This window comes from Mixophyes fleayi, chromosome 3 (genome assembly GCF_038048845.1).
Source record: "Mixophyes fleayi isolate aMixFle1 chromosome 3, aMixFle1.hap1, whole genome shotgun sequence".
Taxonomy (NCBI): Eukaryota; Metazoa; Chordata; class Amphibia; order Anura; family Limnodynastidae; genus Mixophyes; species Mixophyes fleayi.
In genome coordinates, this window is record NC_134404.1 from 38,159,607 (window position 1) to 38,185,580 (window position 25,974).

At 43.9% G+C, this 25,974-nt stretch overlaps 1 protein-coding gene across 2 annotated transcripts in view; it reads left to right on the top strand.

The window, feature by feature from the left end:
• The window catches only part of LDAH (lipid droplet associated hydrolase), a 193,157-nt gene that overhangs the window by 158,871 nt on the left and 8,312 nt on the right, over window positions 1-25,974 (top strand). For both annotated transcript variants that reach the window (XM_075201377.1, XM_075201378.1), the window contains exon 6: window positions 4,312-4,394. In XM_075201377.1, the coding sequence (XP_075057478.1) occupies window positions 4,312-4,394 (83 nt within the window). The remainder of the gene's footprint in view (window positions 1-4,311; window positions 4,395-25,974) is intronic.

Here is a 25,974-nt window from a genome sequence, read left to right on the forward strand (position 1 = left end):
GCCTTATCAAATGCTGCTGTGTAAGGTAAAGAGATCCGTGTCACTGACTTTCCTGATAAGTAGAATCTTTATTCAACAGCAATTATCCAGACATAAAACCTAACACCCCAATTAAAATCCCCAAACCATCAGCCATTACACATGTATTGCATGCTGTGAATTATACATGTGGTATCCCAGGATCTTTTTAACTCACAATACAGTAAAGCAAGTATCTGTGCATTGTTTTTTTCTATTCTTGATTCTGCTCTAGACAACATTCTTACTTTGCCTACGCTACGTCTTGTTGTCAATATAAAACATGTTTTCTTGGACTGTAGGCATTCTTTATTTTCATACGACACCACTGTGTATGTATGTTATGTCACTAAGGACCCCAGATGCTGGGCCAAAACAAGAGTATGCATCATGGTTTTATGTTTTAAGAGGGGGGTGGGATATTGGACTGAAATTATGACAGCAGCGGATGAAATAACAACCCGCAGCTCAGTTGCTCGTTGTGTAAAGTATAAACGTCTCTTGTAATATGTAGAAATTAGCACACTTGAGACTTCTACATTTTAATGGTGCTGATCACATTGGTGTAACGGAAGCTTGGAGTTCGCTTTACAGATGAGTTCCAGACATTGTTTAATAGAGAGATTAATAATATACTAAAGGGAATGTCCACCCAAATTATATATAACATTTGTGAAATGTTCTCAGTGTTTAAAACAGTTTTCTAATTTGCTGTCGTTATGTATCTTTTTTTTTTGTCTAACAATACATATTACTAAGCCAATTTCCAGTTCTGGATTTTCTGCCGCTTTGTCTCACTGAGCCTGACTTCCAGCACTTAGAAATTTATGGTGATCTGTGTCTCTGACTTCCTAATTGCAGTGGATCTATTATGTTTCTCTATATGAGGGCTTGGCTTCTCCACTTCTGTGAAGATGATGCTGGTTTTATTAAGGATCTTAGTTCTTGATGACATAAATTGAAACAGTATATTTGAAGTATAAAGTTGTAAGCATGTCCCCATCGCCCAAACAGGCATCACTGAGAAGAACACATAGTAATGGTCATCTACAGACTGCAAAATATGGGGGAGGAGCAATTCAATTTTACACACACCTTCCAGTTTTTGGAACTGACCCCATAAATTAATCATGAAAATTAGGGTCATTGGGGATGTCTTTATTACATATGTCACTTTTATACATTTATTAGTAAAAATTGTACCTAGATATACGCTTTCATCGAGATGCCCCAATCCACGAATCTCCTTCCATCAAAAGTTGCGAAATTTGACACCCTGCTCGCGACGCCATTTTTACTAATAGAATTTGTGTGCAGTGCATAAAACCGGGCTCATTTGCAGAAGAATAGGCAAAAAATGGCGATTACACTGTGAGAGGCATATTTTAGCACTAAAAATTATGATCCTTTGTTGCAGTAGCGGCCAGCATTGCTCTAACAGTGAATCCTGGTCTTGTAAGGCATAACACGATATTTAACTTTGATAATGTGGAGACATTGCATAATAGCCACTTCAACTTCTTTGACCTCAAGCACCTACTTATGTTCAGCAGTTTTGTATGGACAGGCATAAAGGTTAGCACCGAAGAATGAAGTTGACAGCGAGTGGATTAGGCTATTAGTCCCTATGTTGGGAACAACTGGTCAGACATAGTTAGTTTGGAGCGTTCCTTGGAGAATGTAGGCTGCCTGAAGTAAAGTGCCTGATTCTGTGCTCAAATGCAAAAAATAGGTTTTGTTTTCTGGGTTGATATACTCTTATGACCTTTAAAGTGTGCAGAATGTGCATTTGTGCACTGTTTTGTGTCTACAGAATAATTTCAGTCATACAAAATAACTTTTGCACCATTTAAAATGGGATAGCAGAAAGGTATCCAAGGCGACAGTTTCTATTAAGAGAGTGCGCATTTCTGTTATGGAAAGTAATCCTGCAAAATAATACACAAGTCCCGCCTCTACCACTTTCCTTGCCCCATTTACAAAAAGCATTCTTTATTCTTTCTTGTCCTTGTTATAATTCATCCCCATATCAGTTAAATTAGTTCTTGAGGCTACCTCAACCTCTTTCTCATCTAAAGAGCAATTTGTTAGAGTTAGAACAGACCAATTATTAACAAAGAACCTGGAGCGTTAGTACATATGTACATATTACACAACACTAATTACTGCAGGGATGGAAAATGGTTGTAGGCAACATGGGCTCATTCCTGTTCCTATGTTATGTTCTTTTTTTGTTCCTCTCTTTATCCAATGTGCACTGAATACAGTGTGATTTTGTCCAGCATAACATCCCATAAGGATTAGGCAGGATACTGCCCTACCAAAGTGTGAGTAGCTTCAGCTGATTGGGCAGGTAATAGCTTACTTTTTAATTGAGCTGCAGTGGAATGCCAGGTTAGCATTGTGGGGAGCACGGTGGCTTAGTGGTTAGCACTTCTGCCTCACAGCACTGGGATCTTGATTTTGATTCCTGACCATGGCCTTATCTGTGTGGAGTTTGTATGTTCTCCCCGTGTTTGCGTGGGTTTCCTCCAAGTGCTCTGGTTTCCTCCCACACTCCAAAAACATACTAGTAGGTTAATTGGCTGCTATTAAATTGACCTTAGTCTCTCTCTGTCTGTGTGTGTGTGTGTGTGTGTATGTTAGGGAATTTAGACTGTAAGCTCCAATGGGGCAGGGACTTATGTAAGTGAGTTCTGCGGAATTAGTGGCGCTATATAAATAGCTGATTATGAATAGATGATGATGACAATGTATTTTATATTCATGGTATCTGAGCATTTGTATTTTAGAATGTAGTGGTCCTTTATAATTTCTCAGCCTAATTTAACTCTGCATTATTTGATTCTTCTCATAGCATCAGTTCGTTTACTGATGAAAAAATCTGTGAGATATTGTCTGTGCAAGATAAGCAAATTGACTACCCCTAGGCATAGACCTCCTGTGCTTAATCCTAAATCTATCCCGTCAAAATGGGATAGATACGGTAACTCTACACAAAGAACCTTATTTCTCCTAGTTTAGTTACACAAATGAGAGCTCACGTAACTAATTGCTCTGCTCAGGTAAAATGAAAGATAATCATTTTCAATCTGATCTCTGACAAATCATATTTTGGAGATTGAGGTATGCTCATGTTTATCTTTAGGAAACTGGGATCGGCGAAGCATATTTTTTCAGAATAACTATTTTGTCTGTAAAATAAAATCTTGCTTTGCACTAGGAAAATGGTAGGCCTCTTCCTTGACATGGTGTATACAATATGAAAAGAAGGCTTCAATATAACTTTTAATTAAGGTTGGATATTAGCAGATCCAGCCCAGCTCTGCCCGAATGGTAATTGGTGTCACAGATGTTGTGCAGGGCTCATTTACCCTGTAAAGTCAGACATAATTTAACCCAGAAGTTAGGCGTTATAAGATGTGCTTTGTGTACAAAACGTTATGGACAAACTCAGAGGGCATCATGTTGCTTCTTTAGATCATATTTTCTAGGAAAATTCCATTTACGTTTTTTGCCAAAAATGAAAAATAATTTTATTAAATATTTCAGGGAAATAAAGTGACTCTAACTTCTATTTTGATTAGAATTTGTTTTGTTTTTTAAAATACAATTTTACACATTTAGCATTAGACACTGAGGCTAAAATAGTCTTGAGAACATGTAACATAGTTCTTAAAAATCCACTAAGTGCCTGGACTGGTGTATGATGGAAAACGGGTGACCCATGACTGTCGTCACTGGGTGTGTGGGGTCATCAGTAGTGTAGTCTAGAGTCTTTATTACGAACCTTGTTTTTTTGACCCAGCACCTGCATGGACTACTGCAATTTGGAGCTACATGTTGGGGTGAATTGGACACTCATTTGGTTATTTGGCAGACATTCCAAACCACCAGAGAGAACTGTGGAGACATTCATTGTACTTTCACTTGAATAATAAAATTTATCAGCTGTCTAGATATTCCACATTTCTTTTTTAAGATTTTTATGCACTGTCTAGATAGCTCAATATGTGACATCACAAAAAGGGTCTGGTCTAGATCACATGTTGCGTTTCCTCCTAGCAGATAAAGAGAACCACTGAAATCCAGCTCCAATGAAATGAACATAAAATGCTCTAGCCTGTCACATACAAGCTGTAATACGCTATTCATCTGCCGTGTGCCTCATCTATCAGATCTGCAGGACTTAGGGCTTGTTAAATAAATGCTTCCAGTTCATCAGCATTCTAGAATAGGGAGTATTAATGTCATCCTGAAATATTTCAGTTGCGTTTTTCTTTATCTTTTCAGCAAATGCCATGTACATGGGCAGTCAAGAAATGGTGAAGGTCATGGAAAGAGACAGTGAGACTATCAAACAAAATGTAAACAAGGTAAAAACAAATATTTTTATGCTATGTTTTTACTATTGTTTAAATGTATTTAAATATATTCTATACACTCCTAACCTAACCTTAACTGCTGAGTGCTGATTTTTTACATAGATTGGCTTGAGAAGTTTAAAAAGTGGGGATCATTGTCAGAAAGGGAGCCATCTGGTTGGTCGTTGTCACAAACTGGTACTAGATAGAGGGCACTTGCTTGTATTTACGCTACTGAACTTAGAGGCGCAGAGTCTAAGGCGCCCCTGGTATTCAACAGGGAACCACACAAGGAGGTTTGATTATAGCTGCAAGGGATGCTCAGGTCACGGTTCTCTAAGCCATCGCCGGCGAAGTGCAGGTGAACTTGAGAGTAGTTAGACTGACCAGGGTTATTACCAGCCAGATGGAGGAGTGCCAAATCAGGATCCAAAGAGTGGTCAGACAGTCCAGGGTCAATACTGATCAGACAGTGAAGTACCTTATCAGGATCCAAAGGGTAGTCAGGCCGTCCAAAGTCTTAAACTCAGAAGTGATCAGTGACAGCAGCGAAATCCAGGTGGAGAATCGAGAACATGTCCGGTCAGAACCAAGTGTTACAAGCAGGAAGGAATGCAAAGCAGAACGCTGGAGTAGGATGGTGACCTGATACTCTGGCACCATAATGGTGCCAGTGTAGGTTTAAATAGAGGCAGCTTGCAACTGATTGGGTCCCCCTGGCAGTCATTGATGTCACCAACTGCAGAGAGTTGTTCAGAGCGTCCCCATGGCATAGCAACGGGGAAGCGTGTTGTGCGAATGCACACATAAGGTCTGAGAAGAGACAGGCGGCTGTCCCTGAGCAGGGAGAAGACTGTGGGGATGGTGCCTGACAGCCGTGAAGAGTAGCCACCAATCAGAAGCCACCTTTTCTGGGTCACAACCAATGAGACGCCCCCATCTCTCACACTGAACACCCCTCTTTGAAATCTCTCCCCTTGCCGTGAAAACAGACCAAGCAGAGCACGTGTTACAATCACTTATCTAGAGGTAGGTGGGAGTTGCCAGTCTCAGTGGGAGGAAAACATGGGTATAACCCTTGTCAATCAGGGGGAGAGCTTAGGGGAGGAGCTTAGTGGTTAAAAGACTTGTGTTTCCAGTGGGCAGTGTGATTGATGCTGGATAAGCTGGGCAATCTAATAGAGAGGGTAACTATGTGAGCTTAGCAGTAGGGATCACCAAAGTGAAGTTACCTATTTTTGCGTAAGCTGTCTGCCCTGGCAGTTATATGAGAATTAGGTTATTAGGTTGTTTGTGTGATCTTGAACGTGTCAGTATCACGATAGATAGATAGATAGATAGATAGATAGATAGATAATCATCATCATCAGTTATTTATATAGTGCCACTGATTCCCTAGCGCTGTACAGAGAACGCATTCACATCAGTCACTGCCCCATTGGGGCTTACAATCTAAATACCCTAACTTACACACACAAACTGAGAGAGACTAAGGGCAATTTAATAGCAGCCAATTAACCTACTGTACTGACCCTGCCACCATAAAACTTCTCACTCTTTCCTCCTCCCTTGGCCTCACTCAGTGGACCTCCTCCCCTACCCACTGTCTTGGTCACTCCCTCGACCTTGTCTTCTCTAACCTCTGTGATCTCTCTGAGTTCTCCAACTCTCCCTTCCCACTCTCTGACCACCATCTCCTCTCCTTTTCTCTGTCCTCCTCCCCTTCTCCCACCTCGCCTAAAGCCACCCTCACCAGGCGCAACCTTGACGCTATTGACCCCATCTCCTTCTCTGCCTCTCTTGAAACTCTCCTATCACCCCTTCCCTCTCTGGCCTGCCCAGATCAGGCGTCCTCTCTCTACAACCAATCCCTCACTACTGCCCTGGACACCGTCGCCCCGGCCTCTTCTATCCGCCGTCGTCGCCTTACTCCCCAACCCTGGCACTCCAAACTCACCCGCTCCCTCCAAAAGTGCTCTCGTACAGCTGAACGCCTCTGGAGGAAATCTCGTTCCCTGGCTGACTTCCTTCACTTCAAATTCATCCTCTCCTCTTTCTGCTCTGCCCTGTCCCTCGCTAAACAATCCTTCTTCAAGTCGCTCATCTCTTCTCAGTCCTCCAACCCCCGCCGCCTCTTTGCCACATTCAACTCCCTCCTCTCCCCCCCCCCCTCCCACTGTCCCGCCTTCCCTCTCTGCGTCTGACTTCGCCTCCTTTTTCTCCTCCAAAATTGAAGCCATCAGACGCAACATCTCCTCCTCCCACCACTCTCCCCCCATCACCGCTTCACCTCCCGCCATTAACCAGCTGTGGTCCTCCTTCATCCCCACATCAGGTGAAGAAGTTCGCTCCCTTATTCTTTCCTCTCCACCCTCTACCTGTCCTCTTGATCCCATCCCCTCCCACCTCCTTCGCTCTCTCTCTCCTACTGCCTGCTCCTACCTCGCACACCTCTTCAACCTATCACTCTCCTCTGGCGTTGTCCCATCCTCATTCAAACATGCTCTTATCTCCCCTATCCTTAAGAAACCCAATCTTGACCCCACCTCTCTTGCTAACTACCGCCCTATCTCTCTTCTCCCATATGCCTCCAAATTACTTGAGCGGATTGTCTGCAGCCGCCTCACCAGACACCTCTCTGACAACTCCCTCCTTGACCCTCTCCAATCCGGCTACCGCCCCCTCCACTCCACTGAAACAGCCCTGGCTAAAGTTACCGATGATCTCCTATCAGCCAAATCCAAGGGTCACTACTCCATACTCATCCTCCTTGACCTCTCCGCAGCCTTCGACACCGTGGACCATCCCCTCCTACTGCAAACTCTTCTTTCACTCGGCCTCTCTGGCTCTGTCCATGCCTGGTTCACCTCATACCTTGCTAATCGCTCCTTCTCCGTATCCACGTCTGGTTCTTCCTCCACCCCCTCCCCTCTCCCTGTTGGAGTCCCTCAGGGCTCTGTTCTTGGCCCTTTACTCTTTTCGCTCTATACTTCCTCCCTTGGGGCTCTCATCTCCTCTTTCGGTCTTCAGTATCACCTATATGCTGATGATATTCAACTCTACATCTCTTCTCCTGATCTTTCCTCCTCCCTCCTCTCTCGTGTAACTGACTGCCTCTCAGCCATCTCATCCTGGATGTCCTCTCGCTTTCTTAAAATTAACATCTCCAAAACCGAACTCATTGTCTTTCCCCCACCCAGGCTCCCTTCTCACCATGACCTCTCTATCGTTGTTAACAAGTCCACTATCTCCTCTGTCACCCAACTCCGCTGCCTAGGTGTCACTCTCGACTCCTCTCTCTCTTTTGCCCCCCACATTCAATCCCTTGCCCAAGCCTGTCGCTTCCAACTCCGTAACATTGCCCGCATCCGTCCCTTCCTCTCTCAAGATGCCACCAAAACTATCATCCATGCCCTCATCATCTCCCGTCTCGACTACTGCAACCTCCTCCTTACTGGCCTTCCCCACTCCCGTCTCTCCCCCCTCCGCTCTATACTCAATGCGGCTGCAAGACTCATCTTCCTCTCACGCCGCTCCTCCTCTGCCTCCCCTCTCTGTCTTTCCTTACACTGGCTCCCCTTCCCCTACAGAATCCTTTTCAAACTCCTCACCACCACTTACAAGGCTCTCTCTCAGTCTACTGCCCCTTACATCTCTAGCCTCCTCTCCATTCACACTCCTGCCCGCTCCCTGCGCTCGGCCAATGATCGCCGCCTCTCCTCCACTCTGATCACCTCTTCCCACTCTAGAATCCAAGACTTCTCCCGTGCTGCACCCCTTCACTGGAACGACCTCCCTCGCTCCATTCGTCTCTCACCCAATCTGTGCTCCTTCAAGCGGGCACTTAAAACTCACCTGTTCCTTAAGGCCTACCAACCATCCACTTAACCACTCACCCTTCTGTTTCTCCCCTGGCTCCTTTCCTCTCTCCCCGTTGCTTCACTGGCTCCCTTTTGTGCCTGACTTTGTTTACCCTCCCTTAGGATGTAAGCTCGAATGAGCAGGGCCCTCTTCCCTCCTGTCTCCATACCTGTTCTTCTGCTCCGTCTCTACTGTATCTGCCTGCTTGGAGTTTCTGAAGTACTGGTACTTTGTGTTTATTGTCCTGTACTGTTTTACCCTGTATAGTCTACTGTTTGTACCATGTTCGGCGCTGCGGAAACCTTGTGGCGCCTAACAAATAAACGATAATAATAATAATAATAATGTGATAGATAGATAGATAGATAGATGTGGGGTTTTTTTTGTCTGTCTCGCATAATAAGTTATCTAATTAGAGCATTAACATTTTAAGTTACATTATAGGATGAGAGAGCTCTCATTACAGTTGATGCAGCCTTTACAAGAATATTTAGTAATTCAAGATGCTGTCTTGGCAAGTTTAATGGATAGGAATTCTCACACTAACGATCTTTATAACCTATACACATAGTTCAACTCTTATTACTCGCCCCTTGTGACAAGTTTAGTTACTCTCCTGTTGTCATTAAAATATATTTTAAAGGAAAAACAGCAAATTGGATTTATAACGTGCATGCCGAGAAGAGATATTTCACAATGAATTTTATGTACAGTATATTTAGGTTAACTTTACTCAGCAGGTTCCTAAGTGTCATCCACGCCATTAATAGCAGGTTTAGGAAAAATACTCTGTTTCTATTGGGGATATCTTTTTTTAACCATTTAACTGGATGAAAACTTTAGAAAAGAAATGGAAAAAAAAAGAACTGGCAATGTTTTTTTCACTTGTAGTTTATAGTCAGGGCAAGTGGGTTAAAATTATACGGGTTGGAAGTTTATAAAAACATGTAATAAAAGCCAAGTTGCTTTACAGTTGGCAAGTTACAACCCTAAAAAAATGTTTTATAGTGTTTAGTAGTTACAGCGATCATAACTTAAAAGCCAATCTTAACACCTGGTTGTGCCAACGCCAGTGAAATAGAACAGTTATTGCTGGATCTTGTGTTCTAGAGTTGATGTGAGACACTAAATTATTCCAGTCTCACACTGAGGGCAGGTTTAGGAATACTTCGTACTGGCAATGGGCTGATTGAAAATATTTTCCTTTGAGATCCCAGTGTTCTCAATACAGTTGTGCTAATTAATTCAATAAACATTAGCTCTTTTTCAACAGATCGCTGCTTTTTATTGGAGCCAATTAAATGAAATATTGTGCTTTTAACATATATACACATAACACTTCGCTTACATGAATGTATGTAAAATAGCCTGTAACATTCTTATATATCTGAATAGTAGAGATGCCGTTACTTATATTAGGAGAACAGAAATGTCACTTCGGTAAACTTTAACTTATTTGTATTTAGTGAGTAGTGGAGTCATGTGTCACATGACTTATTTTAAAAGTGTTCCACGAATTAAAGGCAAAACACCAATTACACCTCGCGTAGGTGGATCATTTGACATTAGCGACTTTCTGTTTCAGATAGAGAGGTTTGTATAATAAGAAATAATTTACTCCCTCCTGTAAAATTTAAAAGAAGCCAACTAAGCCTTTCGTGGCCCGTGGCACTATATAAAGTCATTGAACTCCTCAGCGGCTTGTGATATTCATGCATATTTTAATTGAGTATAGAAAGGGAGAAAGAAAAAATATCAGCATTCAGGACATGCAGTAGTAGGAGGAACTTTAGCTCTGTGGATTGCATGAGTGGCATGTGGATAGCAGTACACTGGTTCAGCTCTTTGCCCAAGCTCCCACTTTTCCTTATTCTCACAAATATAAAGTATTGGATATTTCTGAATACTGTTGGCAAACGTCACAGCAGCGCTGAGGATCAACTTCATACCGAAAACAAGGCTGTTTTAGGATCTACTGAACTACCATCTCTGTTCAGCCGTGGGACCCACGGAGCTCAGATGTTTTAACATCTATTCGGCTGCCCACTGAGCTCAGTTGTGATCGCTGTTACCACCTCTGTTTGGTTCCTGGACCCTCTGCACCCAACTGTCAGTATCCTGGACCTCGTCATGTCAGAGCTACAGAAACTGCCTACTCCATTAACCTCTGCCAGGGAGCGGTAATGTATCCTTCAGCTTTTCCATTGTACTGCGCCATTTGGATCAATTGTTCCTTTAAACTCTCTCATACCTACCTCAGCTAATACACATTCATTCACATCTCTCCATCACGCACCTACTCAACTTACAGTCCCTCCTATTCACTGTCAGCACACTTCTCTTCAAACTCCTCTTCTTTCTCCATCATCCTATTCCTCCCTCCCCTATTATGATTTCCCCTTCACTAGTTACCTCCTCACTAGTCTGTACACATGAACTGTTTTGTCTCCTGCACTTCCACACTTACCAGCCTAAATAAACAAAATAAACTCCACAAATCCTGCTTTGATGTCCTCTTCCTCACCCTGTTCCTTCTCATGGCTGCTGGTGACATCTCACCTACCCCTGGACCCCGTGCAATGCCCACTCTCTGCTCATGCTTCTTTATCCATGCCAAACCTTTCCGTCCACCCCGTACTTACAATCCCGCCATCCTTATCCACATATCTCCACTACCCTCTCTTCCCTTGTCCTGTGCACTATGGAACGCCAGATCTGTTTGTAGCAAACTTGCATCAATTTATGATTTATTAATTTCTAAATCCCTCAACCTCCTGGCCATTACAGAAACTTGGTTCACCTGCTCTGACACTACATCCCTTGCAGCTCTCTGCTATGGGGGACTCTCCATCAGCCACACCCCCAGATCCGGAAACAGCCAAGGTGGTGGAGTAAGCATTCTACATTCTCCAAGTTGCACTCAAACTCTCTGAATCCCTACTGAATCCCTACTCTCATTCTCTTCCTTTGAAGTCCACACTATCCATCTATTTTATCCTCTTCGCCTTCGTGTTGCTGTCATTTATTGCCCCCCCCCTTTCAGGTCCAGTTTCTCAATTTCTTGAAAACTTTGCAGCCTGGCTCACATATTTCTGATCCTTTGACCTGCCTGCTCTCATACTAGGCGATTTCAACATTCCCATTGATAATCCCACTCTCTCTTCTGCCACTAAATCTCTTTCACTTACTTCCTCCTTTGGTCTCTCCCAGTGAACCTTAACTCCCACCCACTGTGATGGATACTCCCTTGCCCTTGTCTTCTCCTGCTACTACGCCATCTCTAGTTTCACCAACTTAGCTTTCCCACCCTACAACCACAACCTCCTTTCCTTCAGCCTCACCTTACTTCATGCCCCCCCTGCACCCATCTCCACATGTACACAATAACATCTAAGTACCCTTAACCCAATCTGTTCCCTTTTTTCCACTGCATGCCCACCTCTATCTCATCTCTTCAACCTGTCTCTCTCCACTGGCACATTTCCATCCTCCTTTAAACATGCACACACCTAACCAATTCTGAAGAAACCATCTCCTGATGCAGCCTCTCGCTCCAACTACCACCCTATTTCTCTCCTCCCTTTTGCCTCCAAACTACTTAAGCGATTAGTGTACAAACGCCTGTCTCAAGTTCTCTCCTGTCACTACATTCTTAGTTTTCTGCAATCAGGCTTCTATCCCCAACGTTCCACTGAAACTGCTCTCACAAAACTGATCGATAATCTACTTACTGCAAAGTCTAAGGGTCATTTCTCCATTCTTATTCTCCTGGCCCTCTCTGCTGCGTCTGACACTGTTGATCACCCTCTTCTCCTACACACCCTTCATTCTATTGGCCTTCATGACACGGTTATTTCCTGCTTCACTTCCTACCTATCAAACCGCTCTTTTAGCTTTTCTGCCTCTGGTACATCCTTCCCTCCACTCCCACTATCTGTTAGGGTGGTACAATTCTCTGTTCTTGGCCCTTTACATTTTTCATTGTACATCTCTTCTCCTGGGACACTAATTCGCTCATACCGCCTCCAGTACCACCTCTACACTGAGGACACCCAAATCTATATTTCTTCCCCTGACCTCTTCCTTTCTGTACTATCTCGTGTAACCAACTGTCTTTAAGCTATCTCTACATGGATGTCCCAACATTACCTAAAGCTTAACATATCCAAAACAGAGCTTATTGTTTTCCCTACTGCCAAAATCGCCACCACCCACACTGTTAATAACAACACAATTTCCTCAATCTACCAAGCCTGCTGCCTTGGTATCATACTTGACTACACCCTCTGCTTTATTTCTCACATTCGACTCTCCTAATCCTGTCGATTCAACCTTAAAACATTGTCAGAATACGTCCTTTTCTTACTCAACATGAAACCAAAACTCTTATCCATTCTCTCATCATGTCCCGTCTTGACTACTGCAACTTCCTGTTATCTGGCATTCCCGACACCCATATATCCAAACTTCAACCCATTCTAAATGTTGCTGCAAGACTGATCTTCCGCTCTTGCTGCTCCACATCTGCTGCACCAGTTTGGAAATCGCTCCTCTTGTTTCAGCTCTGCCCTCTTCCACTTAGAATGTAAGTTCTCTAATAGGCAGGGTCCTTCATACCCTTTGTGTTCATGTCTGTATTTATTTTGTCTACCTTGTATGTCCCTGTTTTATGTATGTCCTGTTTTCCCCACAGTACGGCGCTGCGGAGCCCTGTGGCGCCTTACAAATCTACGATAATAATAATGGGTAGTAATGGCGACCTCCGTGGTTGTTGTATGGTCCTACAATGGTCAGCAATGCTGCTTCAATATGTATCAGCCATTAATCACTTTTGTAGATGTTTTCTGCATGAATAATTAAAATAAGATTTTTATTTTCTTGGATTTAATTAATTTCAAATAATTAGTTAAATAATTAATTAGCATTTAAAGCTGATTTATTAGTAAAATATATCTTTACACTTTTTTTAATCAGTGGTTTAAATTCTGAAGTATTTGTGTTGTCCACAGCTAATTGACATTGTCTTATTGAGCCTGTATGAAATGTAATCTTTATGTAATGTGGAGCATTTTGAAGCTCTGAGTCCACAATTTAATTATTAAAAGCTTCATGTCATTTTCCAATAAATGTTATTTGTAATATTGCTTAAGAGACAGAATCTTCCAATTAAACCTATGGCAATTCACCAGTCATTGACAATACTTTTAATTAACTACAGATATTTTTCTTTAAATGATTTACAGCATTTAATACACACTATTTATGGACTATTCTTACAAATCATCATTGTGCTTTTAAAAATAATTTAAAGCCTAATTCCTCCCTAAATTAAACATTTAGTTTTAGGTGGAGTAAGGTGACCTAAAATATAATGCAAAGTACTTATTGGCGCTTAAAGGATCCAGCAAATTGGCGAATGAGCAGTTTGCATGGCAGGAGCTTTGACCACTTGAAGAAACCTGCTGAAGCAGGAGCCTTGCAAGGTCCATCAGATCCATCGGGCACCTGTAAATCAAACTTTGTATTTTACCTTAGGTCACTTACTTCCATCCAAAACTATATTTTTAGTATTGGACAGAGTAAGTCTTTAACACAATCAGTGGCTTGAGTTAACAATCCTATTTCTGAGCAGGGCTGTGCCGTTAACAAGCCAACAGAAGGCAGCAGCATCAAGCAGCAAATTTTGGAAGGCAGCAATATGTATGAAATTCGCTTAATGAATTGCTGATTTTCTTCCCAGTATATGCTTTCACTTTTCCCTCCAAAGTGCAGATTTAGGAAATTATTTTTAAATGTTAATTTCCGATTGTTATGTGCTAAACGAGGTGGCACAATTGATGTGAAGTAATCCAAAGAACAGGGTGGAATTCCCTAGGAGAAATTGGGCCCATAACAAACATGCACCCCCTCTATGGTCAAGCACGCAATAGCTTCTCCTGGCAATGTTTATGAGGTGGGTGCGAGGTAAAAAAAATATTAAGTACTGTTATGGAACTATAAGATCTAGTAAGCCTTGATCATTTTCCTGTATACAATGATCTTCTAAATGAGCTTCTCAGCTGGTTAGACTAGTGTCTATAGTTATGGTTAGCCAATTGAGGAATATCAGTGACACTGGCCAGCTAAGGTTGGAGAACTGTGTCCACAACAACAATTTTGAATGAGTCACCTCCTGGAGAACAATAAGGGGTTTCACTTGTTGGCTATTCCCATTCTGTAAGTTCTCTGAGCTTTGATTAAAATATCATCCCACAGGTGAATACACTAATGATCCTTAGTCTCAGACATACTAGGAGGGCTAATAGGGTGTTCAGTAGAGCTTTCCACTAAAAGTGTTTCCATAGGGCATAGAAAGATCCTCTGATTTCTTGGAAGGATTGGAATGTGCAGATATGTATATTTGAGGTCAACGTATTCCAGCCAATCTCCCACACTTTTTTGTAATATAGACTTGAGCTTTTCTATTTTTAATTATTTTACGTGGAGGAAGGGAAGTCCTCAATTATTTCAAATTAGAGAAGGTTGTCATAAAACATCTATTTTGCTCAATAATTCTTGAAGAATTGCAGATAAGACCCGTTTGTATCCCTGGTGGTGTTGATTTTGCAAGTCAATCTTTTTGAGGGAGAGAGCAGAACTCTATATAGTACTTGAGCACATAATTGTCTTCTGTGGTCTGATCCCCCATAGCCTTGTATTTAAACAATCTTACTCCTCCATGCAGAGGGTCTTACACCCAATCATAGGGCTTTGTATTTATCAGTTTTTACTCCTAATTCCCTGATGGCAAGAGGAAGATGTACTGGTTGCCAACCAGTACAAGTGCCAGGGCCGGACTGGCCATCTGGCACTTCTGGCAAATGCCAGAAGGGCCGATGGCTATATGGGCCGGCCCGACTCCTCCTGACTTCATGGTAGCTGGTTCCTCCCCGGGAACCAGCTACCTCTGTTGTGCTCCCTCCCCCGTTGCACTTACAAGCAATCTGGACAGTTTCCAGACTTTTTTTTTCTGAATGGGGGTCGCGGGGGTGCCGCGATTTTTGGGGGAGGAAGCCAGGGGGTAGGTGCTGCTGGGGGAGTGGGTGAGAGAACAAGGGGGTGCTGGGAGAGGGGGTGAAAGCCAAAGGGGAAGGGGGTGCTGGGAGAGGGGGTGAGAGATCCAAAGGGGAAGGGGTTGCTGGGAGAGGGGATGAGAGATCCAAAAGGGAAGGGGGTGCTGGGAGAGGGGAGGAGAGATCCGAAAGGGATGCTGGGAGAGGGGGTGAGAAAGCAATGGGGTGCTGGGAGAGAGGGTGAAAGCCAAAGGGGAAGGGGGTGCTGGGAGAGGGGGTGAGAGAGCCAGGGGGGTGCTGGGAGAGGGGATGAGAGATCCAAAGGGGAAGGGGGTGTTGGAAGAGGGGATGAGAGATCCAAAGGGGAAGGGGTTGCTGGGAGAGGGGATGAGAGATCCAAAGGGGAAGGGGGTGCTGGGAGAGGGGATGAGAGAGCCGAAGGGGGTGCTGGGAGAGGGGATGAGAGAGCCGAAGGGGGTGCTGGGAAAGGGGATGAGAGAGCCAAAGGGGAAGGGGGTGCTGTGAGAGAGCTAGGGGGTAGGGGGTGCTGGGAGAGGGGTGAGAGAGCCAAAGGGGAAGGGGGTGCTGTGAGAGGGGTGAGAGAGCTAGGGGGTAGGGGGTGCAGGAAGAGGGGTGAGAGCCAGGGGGTAGGGAGTGCTGGGAGAGGGGGTGAGAGAGCCAGGGGGTAGGGGGTGCTGGGAGAGGGGGTGAGAGAGCCAGGGAGTGCTGGGAGAGGGGTGAGAGAGCCAGGGGGTAGGGGGCACTGGAAGAAGGTGTGAGAGAGCCAGAGGGGAAGGGTGTGCAGGAAGAGGGAGTGAGAGAGCCAGGGAGGTAGGGGGTGCAGGAAGAGGGGTGAGAGAGCCAGGGAGGTAGGGGGTGCAGGAAGAGGGGTGAGAGAGCCAGGGGGGTAGACAGTGGAGGAAGATGTTTGAGAGTGCCAGGGGAGAAGGTGTTACAGGAAGACGTGTGAGAGTGCCAGGGGAGAAGGTGTTGCAGGAAGATGTGTGAGAGAGCGAGGGGAGAAGGTGGTGCAGGGGGTTAAGTGAGAGGGACAAAGGAGAAGATGGTGCAGCGGCATAGGTAATAGAAAGTGTAAAGGGAGAGGCATCTTAAGAATGGGAATGTCAGGGATACAGCCATCATAAAACACAAGTAGTAATGAAGAATGGGAATGCACAGAGGGGACAATTCACTTATATTTTCCATACCCCCACTTCTAAATTTTCTGCTTCGACCACTGCCCTCTGTTCCTGCTCCCGACTGCCTGTGAGCTGACAGCTGATGATCCCTCCTCGCCCAGCGCACCCAGTAGGTGCAATAAGTTTTTAAACATCCTTTCTTGAACTGGGGGCACTACTGTGTATCCAATGACGTTTAAAACACTATGTATTGCTCATTATTGCGCTGTAATGTTTCTTGCATATTTATCTGTACAAAGATTTTTAATTAAGAGGAAAAAACACTGCTTGTCATAAATTTTATCTGATTGTGTCAATATATCTATTTATGTTTGCATTGTAAATGGTGTATTAAGCTGTTCCTGGGACTTACACACTCAGTATCTGATATGCTGTACAATTTTTATTTGTGAATGAGTTTTTGTCTGGGCACTACTAATGATTTGTGGGCACTACTATGGCATAATGTGATTTGGGGACACTATTATGGCATAATATGACCTTGGGGCACTACGATGTGGCATAATATGAACTGGGCGCACTATGGTGTGGCATAATATGAACTTCTGCCATATTATCTTCTCTGACATTTTGCTGTAGATGGAAATACTTTTAATGTGGCCGTGTGGGTTCAAATGATCATTCAATAGTTATGTTTTTTTTAGATATATGTTAGAGTTTTATTTCATGTGGAATGATTCATGAAAATTCTTCCATTACTATTTAATTGAGGGAAAAGGGTACATGTTACCTATATGTGTGTAAGTATTCTGTTGTTGCTATCTTGTGGGAGATTTGAAAAAAGAAAAACATTGGTTTCCTACAGTGGCGCCTGTATAATTGGTGGTATTGCTGTAGTATGAGGTGGCGTGGTGGCGGCAATGTTGTAGTGTGTTTGGGGCTTAGTATTGTTAATAAGTAGGAGGGTATTGCTGTAATGTGGGGTTGATGCTGGTTGCTGTAATGTGGGGGGTGATGCTGGTTGCTGTAACGTGGGGGGTGATGCTGGTTGCTGTAATGTGGGGGTGATGCTGGTTGCTGTAATGTGGGGGAGATGCTGGTTGCTGTAATGTGGGGGTGATGCTGGTTGCTGTAATGTGGGGGTGATGCTGGTTGCTGTAATGTGGGGGAGATGCTGGTTGCTGTAATGTGGGGGGTGATGCTGGTTGCTGTAATGTGGGGGAGATGCCGGTTGCTGTAATGTGGGGGAGATGCTGGATGTTGTAATGTGGGGGTGATGCTGGTTGCTGTAATGTGGGGGTGATGCTGGTTGCTGTAATGTGGGGGAGATGCTGGTTGCTGTAATGTGGGGGTGATGCTGGTTGCTGTAATGTGGGGGTGATGCTGGTTGCTGTAATGTGGGGGGTGATGCTGGTTGCTGTAATGTGGGGGAGATGCTGGTTGCTGTAATGTGGGGGAGATGCTGGATGCTGTAATGTGGGGGGTGATGCTGGTTGCTGTAATGTGGGGGGTGATGCTGGTTGCTGTAATGTGGGGGTGATGCTGGTTGCTGTAATGTGGGGGTGATGCTGGTTGCTGTAATGTGGGGGGTGATGCTGGTTGCTGTAATGTGGGAGGTGATGCTGGTTGCTGTAATGTGGGGGTGATGCTGGATGCTGTAATGTGGGGGTGATGCTGGTTGCTGTAATGTGGGGGGTGATGCTGGTTGCTGTAATGTGGGGGTGATGCTGGTTGCTGTAATGTGGGGAGTGATGCTGGACGCTGTAATGTGGGGGGGTGATGCTGGTTGCGGTAATGTGGGGGGTGATGCTGGACGCTGTAATGTGGAGGGTCATGCTGGATGCTGTAATGTGGGAGGTGATGCTGGTTGCTGTAATGTGGGAGGTGATGCTGGTTGCTGTAATGTGGGGGGTCATGCTGGATGCTGTAATGTGGGGGGTAATGCTGGACGCTGTAATGTGGGGGGTAATGCTGAACGCTGTAATGTGGGAGGTGATGCTGGTTGCTGTAATGTGGGGGTGATGCTGGTTGCTGTAATGTGGGGGGTGATGCTGGTTGCTGTAATGTGGGGGTGATGCTGGTTGCTGTAATGTGGGGAGTGATGCTGGACGCTGTAATGTGGGGGGGTGATGCTGGTTGCGGTAATGTGGGGGTGATGCTGGTTGCTGTAATGTGGGGAGTGATGCTGGACGCTGTAATGTGGGGGGGGTGATGCTGGATGCTGTAATGTGGGGGGTGATGCTGGACGCTGTAATGTGGAGGGTCATGCTGGATGCTGTAATGTGGGGGGTGATGCTGGTTGCTGTAATGTGGGGGTGATGCTGGTTGCTGTAATGTGGGGAGTGATGCTGGACGCTGTAATGTGGGGGGGTGATGCTGGATGCTGTAATGTGGGGGGTGATGCTGGACGCTGTAATGTGGAGGTGATGCTGGTTGCTGTAATGTGGGAGGTGATGCTGGATGCTGTAATGTGGGAGGTGATGCTGGATGCTGTAATGTGGGAGGTGATGCTGGATGCTGTAATGTGGGAGGTGATGCCGGATGCTGTAATGTGGGAGGTGATGCTGGGTGCTGTAATGTGGGGGGTCATGCTGGATGCTGTAATGTGGGGGGTAATGCTGGACGCTGTAATGTGGGGGGTAATGCTGAACGCTGTAATGTGGGAGGTGATGCTGGACGCTGTAATGTGGGGGTCATGCTGGATGCTGTAATGTGGGAGGTGATGCTGGATGCTGTAGTGTGGGAGGTGATGCTGAACGCTGTAATGTGGGAGGTGATGCTGGACGCTGTAATGTGGGGAGTGACGCTGGATGCTGTAATGTGGGAGGTGATGCTGGACGCTGTAATGTGGGGGTGATGCTGGATGCTGTAATGTGGGGGGTGATGCTGGATGCTGTAATGTGGGAGTGATGCTGGTTGCTGTAATGTGGGGGTGATGCTGGATGCTGTAATGTGGGGGTGATGCTGGATGCTGTAATGTGGGGGGTCATGCTGGACGCTGTAATGTGTGGGGTCATGCTGGACGCTGTAATCTGGGGGGTGATGCCTGTTGCTGTAATGTGGGGATGATGCTGGATGCTGTAATGTGGGGGGTGATGCCAGTTGCTGTAATGTGGGGGGTGATTGATGTAATATGAGTGTGTGTGCGAGGTTATTTATTGCTGTAATTTGGGCACTAATAATGTATTGTCATGGTATTTATTGATGTAGATGGGGTGCTAACAATGTAATGTTGAGGGTCATTAGGAGAAATAAATACCCCCCTCACACACACACTCACACTACATCATGTTGTACAGCACCAGCAACGCGCACTGCGCCAGCATCAGTGCGCAACAATATAGTGCATGGAGCTCACAACACGTGGGCCTGTGTGCTATAAATGCCAGGGCTGATTTTTAGTCCCAGTCCGGCCCTGCTGGTTGGTAAGACATTCAAGAATTTTAATAGTAAGGCGTTTTGTCTAACATCTGTAAACAAAATGATTTTGAGATATTATTACAACTCTTAATTCTTTCTACCTGTATTTTTGGATTTGATGTAATCCAGCTATGTGCCAAATACCAATTCCCACTTAAAAAGAGAGGAGACAAATATTGTGTTTAGATGAGTTGTCAAAATGCCACTGTCTTAGCCAGAGACATCTTTTAGCAGCGAGTGAGAGGCTCATGGACAGGGCCAATATTGTCATGGAATCCACGGAGAGTATCTCTTTGTGAGCCAACTTTTATTTGCACCAGCTACCACATAAAGTCTTTTTAGAAGAAGTGTATTAAATGTCTGTCCGTTGGATGTTTCGGTGTGGTCATCATCTAATGCCAACACTGTTCTTCTGGCTAATGAAGGTAAAGACCATCTTTTAAAATATTCGTTTTTGTCCATTACTATCTATAAATCTTTGACAACTTTCTCTAATTATGCATAGAGATGGTTTCCTTGGGTTTTCCTGGAACATCAAATCTGCCATAGGTTGTTCAGGTAGCTTGTCCAAGACTTGAGCATCTTGTGCATTGCTCCACAAGTTCTTCTCCAGACTGTTTTCTAATCCTTCAATCTCCCCATCTGAACTTTCAATTTCTATGAGGTCCTGGGACAGCTTCCACCTCCTGTATCATCATTTGTAACACTGAATGGGTAACTTTATTCCATACCTTCATAGACCCACAGTCTACTAATTTAGAATTTTCTGCCAGGCTCCCTTATTCTCCCAGCAGACTTGAGAGAAAAGCATAAGAGTCAGAAAGTATTTCTGACTGTCTACTATGACGTTCCTGCTCGAATGACTTTCTAGACGATAAATTTGATATGATCCCATTGATCACTACAAAAGAGAAGGATCCAGGTTTGTGTAGTGTCTGGAAGAGCTCATAGCAGGCATTGCAATATAAGAGAATATAGGTCAAATGTTAGACAGAATGAGACTAAAGTACTCCAAGGGATCCATTACTTACACGAAGGACAGTTAATATATAATCAGGCTAGCACTGAGGCACAGATTTGCTGGACGACCCTGATAATTACAGCAGATTACATTTTGTGAGCTCTATTATACAGCCGCCCTCGGAACTAAGTGGTGGACCCATTTTATTGTGTTTCAATGTCCTTTTCTTTGCATGCTTGGGGATACAGGTAATTAACCATGGTGTGCCCAGTATTTTATGGAGCTTCTTCTGTTCTTGACCATGATTTAAATTTTGCAGAGAGACAATTGTGTCTCCAAGCAGCAGTAGTTCTCAGATCCATTGTCTGTGACCCTCACTGTTTGGGGGGGGCAACATTCTAATTATCTGATGGAGACACAGTTGTGTCGTTTGCTGGTGTTTTAATGACCTTGTAATGCATCCACTCAGGTGTGCTACATGTCAGCAGGACGGGCATTCAAAATTCTTCCTCTTGTGGCATGTGGATTGACAATGCTGCTCTGATGAAGAGCGAGTATCTCCCAGTGAGTTTCCTAGGGCTTCTGCTATTATGCTACTTAAGCGGAGAGATGTGTTACTAAGAAAATGTATTTATTGGTAGAATTCTTCCAATCATGGACTCCTTAGCTCCACAAGCTGTGGGCATCAAAAATCATAGTAATAGGAGGTATTACTCAAGGCAGAAGGGGCACAAGGGAATCTGACTTTTGTCCACCACTTTTGGCAGATCTAAACAACTTTTGCAAGAGCCACCTCCATGTCCCACGGGTGAGGAATGACATCACACACTCCTTCCTATTGGGTGAAACAGAACACACAGTGCAGCAGCAGCTGTCACTCATGCAACCTGAGTGTGAAGTCAGAAGTGGTAAGAGGGCTCTGGAGACTAGTTTGAAAATGAAACGCAGCACTAATCGTGGGAATTGAATAGTTTTGGTGTAACATTTCACATTTTTATTTTCATGATCCATTTAAATAAACTAGCTCTGCATTAAGGAAATCATCCAAATTATAAATTACTGCAGCCAAACCTGTCAAAGGCTTTGCTCCACACTACACTAATGAACCGTGGCATTTGGAATACAAATGGGATATGCCCATAGGGAGAGACAAATCAATGTAATAATTACTGGGTTAGCCAATCCAGCGCCTCTGCGCTCTCCATGCTTCTATTGCTGTTGATTGACTTCTGAACAAGCAGAAATATTTATCCCTGAACACACAGATTTCTTCTCACCTCCGAGGATTTGGATATAAATGATGGAATACACTCCTAAAATTGTTTCTGGATGTCTTGCTGCAGCTTCTGTGGTCTCTGAACATATGTTCTGCCCACACTGAATATTTTCGGAGATCAGCATCACTCATAAAATTACTGGCACTCTTCTTTATACAAATCAAACGTGGCTTTGCTACACCTTTTTACATGTATGGGATTGATTGCCAAAAACATTGAAATATGCACTTGTTTAATCAGTTAATCTTCCCAAATAATTAATGTGATAATTATAGGCTCAAAATGAGGACCAGATCAAGGTTAAGTGAAAAGTAGGACTGAAATATTAAAAAGTGCCCTCCTCCTACCCAGATTCTCCTTGAGTGTTGATCTTTGTCTAATAGCTTCACCACTAAGATACTTGATCTATGTCCCATACATGACCACACTACACCATACATGCTTAACACATCATTACACATACCCACAATACACCGTAAACCCCTGGCATAACAACATATAAACCTACACTATACCACACATGCCCACATCACACTTTATATACTTAATGCTAGACCTCACATGCCAACACTATAACATACATTCTGCACAACTGATGCCTAAATCTGCACCATGCATGCACAATACTACATTGTACATGCCCAGCACTACACTACAAATATCCACACTACACTATATATACTCAACACCAAACTACACATGCCAACGCTACACTATACTTGACCAACACAACACCATAAATGTCTTAGATATAACACACGCACACTTAAGTCATATTAACGCAATTTTACACCATATATACCAATCCTACATCCACAATACAATATATGTTCAATACTACACCATGCATCCCTAGCACTGTATACTGAATATTATATCATACATAATCCACCCTGTCAATACATGCAGAACACTACTCCATACGCACTCAGCACTACACCATTAATACTGAAAGCACCATCCAATATACATGTACAAAACTTCACCATAGCTGCCTAACTCTGAAGTTACAATTACTTTTAATAATATGGTGCCAACATACGCTGTAATAGTGTACCTTTACCACATTTGTCTATTCACTGTACTATTATTTCCCATACTAAGACCAACGCTGGATGTCCTTTTCCAATGTTTTCGGACCTGATTTTAGTTCAAGCATCACAGGTATTAACAGAAGAATCCTCTCGCCTCTTCAAAACCAGATTTAATGGGCAGTAGTTCCCACATGATCGTTTTTTTTTATAATTTGCTGAAATTCTAAGTAACAAATGCTGTAGAAGTTAGTTTTATATTTTGGGGCTACTCATTTTGAAAGAAGAGCATCAATGGGTGATCCAGAGGCATCAATCGTCAAAATAGGTGGTAGAGATGGATCTGGGTGTGAGGAAATTGGAGCAGTGGGAAAGAGTTCTTTTAGCTTTTTAAAAGCCACTTGTTGGGTCGAACTAAAGTGTCTCTTTCAGAGTGAGCTCTATAAGAGGTTGTATTACATGGCCGTGTTCAATGGTTAATGATCCCTATTTCACACATTTCCTTAAAGTAGGTTTTGTCACACATCAGACCCGCGGACCTACTACCCAAGGTCTGGTGCACTCTCCTGCCTGCGCTCCCTGAGTCTCCTGTCAGCTACGTGGCATGCAGCTCCCCCTGACGCCACCAGTCCATACGCAGACTCAGCTTTTATCACCTCCTCCCCTTATTCATTAGGAGACTAATTATCCCGCAGCATATTTAAAGAACCTGTCCCAAAGGTAAGGTGCCTGTTCTTTGAGTCAGCTCTTTTCCAGCGTTTAGACGTGGATCCTGCTCTTAGGTCCGCAGACTATCGCTCCTTGTCTACAGCAACTCTGCAGCTAACCACAGTGCTCTCCATGTCTGCCGCAGACTATCCCTCCTTGTCACCAGCAACTGCAGCTCACCACAGTGGTCTACATTTCTTTCGCAGACTATCGCTCTTTGTCTCCAGCACATCTGCAGCTAACCACAGTGGTCTCTATATCTTCCGCAGACTATCGGTTCTTGTCTCCAGCATCCCTGCAGCTAACCACAGTGGTCAACATATCTGTCGCAGTCTATCACTCCTTGTCTCCAGCAAGTCTGCAGCTCACCACAGTGATCTCCACATCTGCCGCAGACTGTTGCTCCCTGTGCTCTGCAGAGTTAGCTATCCACAGTGATCCTTACTTCTGCAGCAGACCAGCGCTCCTTCAAACATTTCCTACCATTGGGCCTTCTCCAGTCCCAGTTGGATCATCTCCTTCCCAGCATCTCGGTTCTCTCTACAGGTCTCGTCTAACACTCACTCAGAGGACCGTGACCTGCAGGGCTGAGGCCGCAAAGTCCATACCTCCTTTCAGGGGTCCCTGGCGAAAACCACTAGGTGCTGGGTAGCGCTCAAACAGACAGACCTTGAGGATCCGACAATCATAGTGACTGTGACAGAATTCTTGCTTAAACAGTTTCAGTTCCAAACCTTGGGTTATTGTTCCCTGAAGGAAGTGTAGCATCTGGTAATACATCGATGAGGCTGTCATAGATTCTGTTCACTGGTAAAAAAAAAATATTAAATACATCTAGAATCTCATGATTGTCCTCTTCAACTAATACACTGGCTAAGTGATGATAGACACAAGGTACTAGGTGATGTATAATGGTAAGCACAGTATTTGAGTAGTCTCCAATGTACTGTTATGACCAGAGTCAATGGTTGATTCATCCAGCAATTAAACATCCACAGCAAGTCAAGGATAGACAGTGTTTAAGGTCATCATTTTTCCTAAATATAAGCATAAATATGAGGTCAGAATTAGGTTGGGACTGAAATCCCATAGAGTCACCAGAATAGAAACCTTTTTACCCGAGACTTGGGGTAAGATCAAAGAAGATGACCTTTCCACAATGTTAGCAAGTGTTCTCCTCCTTAATCTTTCTTCAGATGATGATTCTGGCTTCTGGCAACCTGGCAGTGGGTTGAGATAGAGGTAGTCATCAAATAAGCTTCCATGCTCCATCCAGTGGCGGAAGCGCCCTTGGTGCGGCCAGTGTGGGCATCGGGGCCCATGGAGATAATGGGGCCCACTGCAGATGCAGAGGGTAGGAACTAGTGAGCTGTGGGCCCCGGTTCACTCCTCGCTTACCTGCATCGGGGCCCACAACTCGAAAGCTCCGCCTCTGGCACCATCTATCTCTCAGGTGTCGATAAACAATCAAATATACCAAATAGCCGGTTTTACAATTAATTTAATGCTTAATGGAAAATTATTGCTGGGTCAAAGTGAGAGTGAAGGATTTAAATTAGTTGGATAGTAAGATACTTTTGTACTATGTATTATTACTCTGCTATTGTGTAATGTGTTCCTCCCCACTATGTACCCCTCCTCCCCTTCTCTTTGTTTTGGTCTTCCCCCCTTCCTTTTTACTTTTCTGTACCCCTTAAATTTTGAATAAAAATACTATTGAAGTTAAATTAGTTGGATAAATGTTGCCAAATTATGCAGCTTCAACGGCTACACCTATAACAGTCTTCTGCTCTCGTAAAGATTGGAAATAATCCCTGAATAGGAGTATTCAATGTGAAATAATGGGTGCTAGTTTACTCTATTTATTGAGGTGGCTTTTTGAATATCACTGGTATTTTATCTGGTATCATGGTGGTTAGTATAAAATCACTATATGATAAGAGATTATTTTTTATTGTTCCTATGTTTTAGTTTTAGTTTTATTGACCAAACAATTATAATATCTAAGAAATACCAAAAAAAGGATCTTTAGAATGGCATTTTGATTTATTGTTGGGTATGTGATTGCTATTAATATTATTAAGATAATAGTAATAATAATTATCTGTACCTCTTTTCATATTTTAACAATCAAAATATTAAA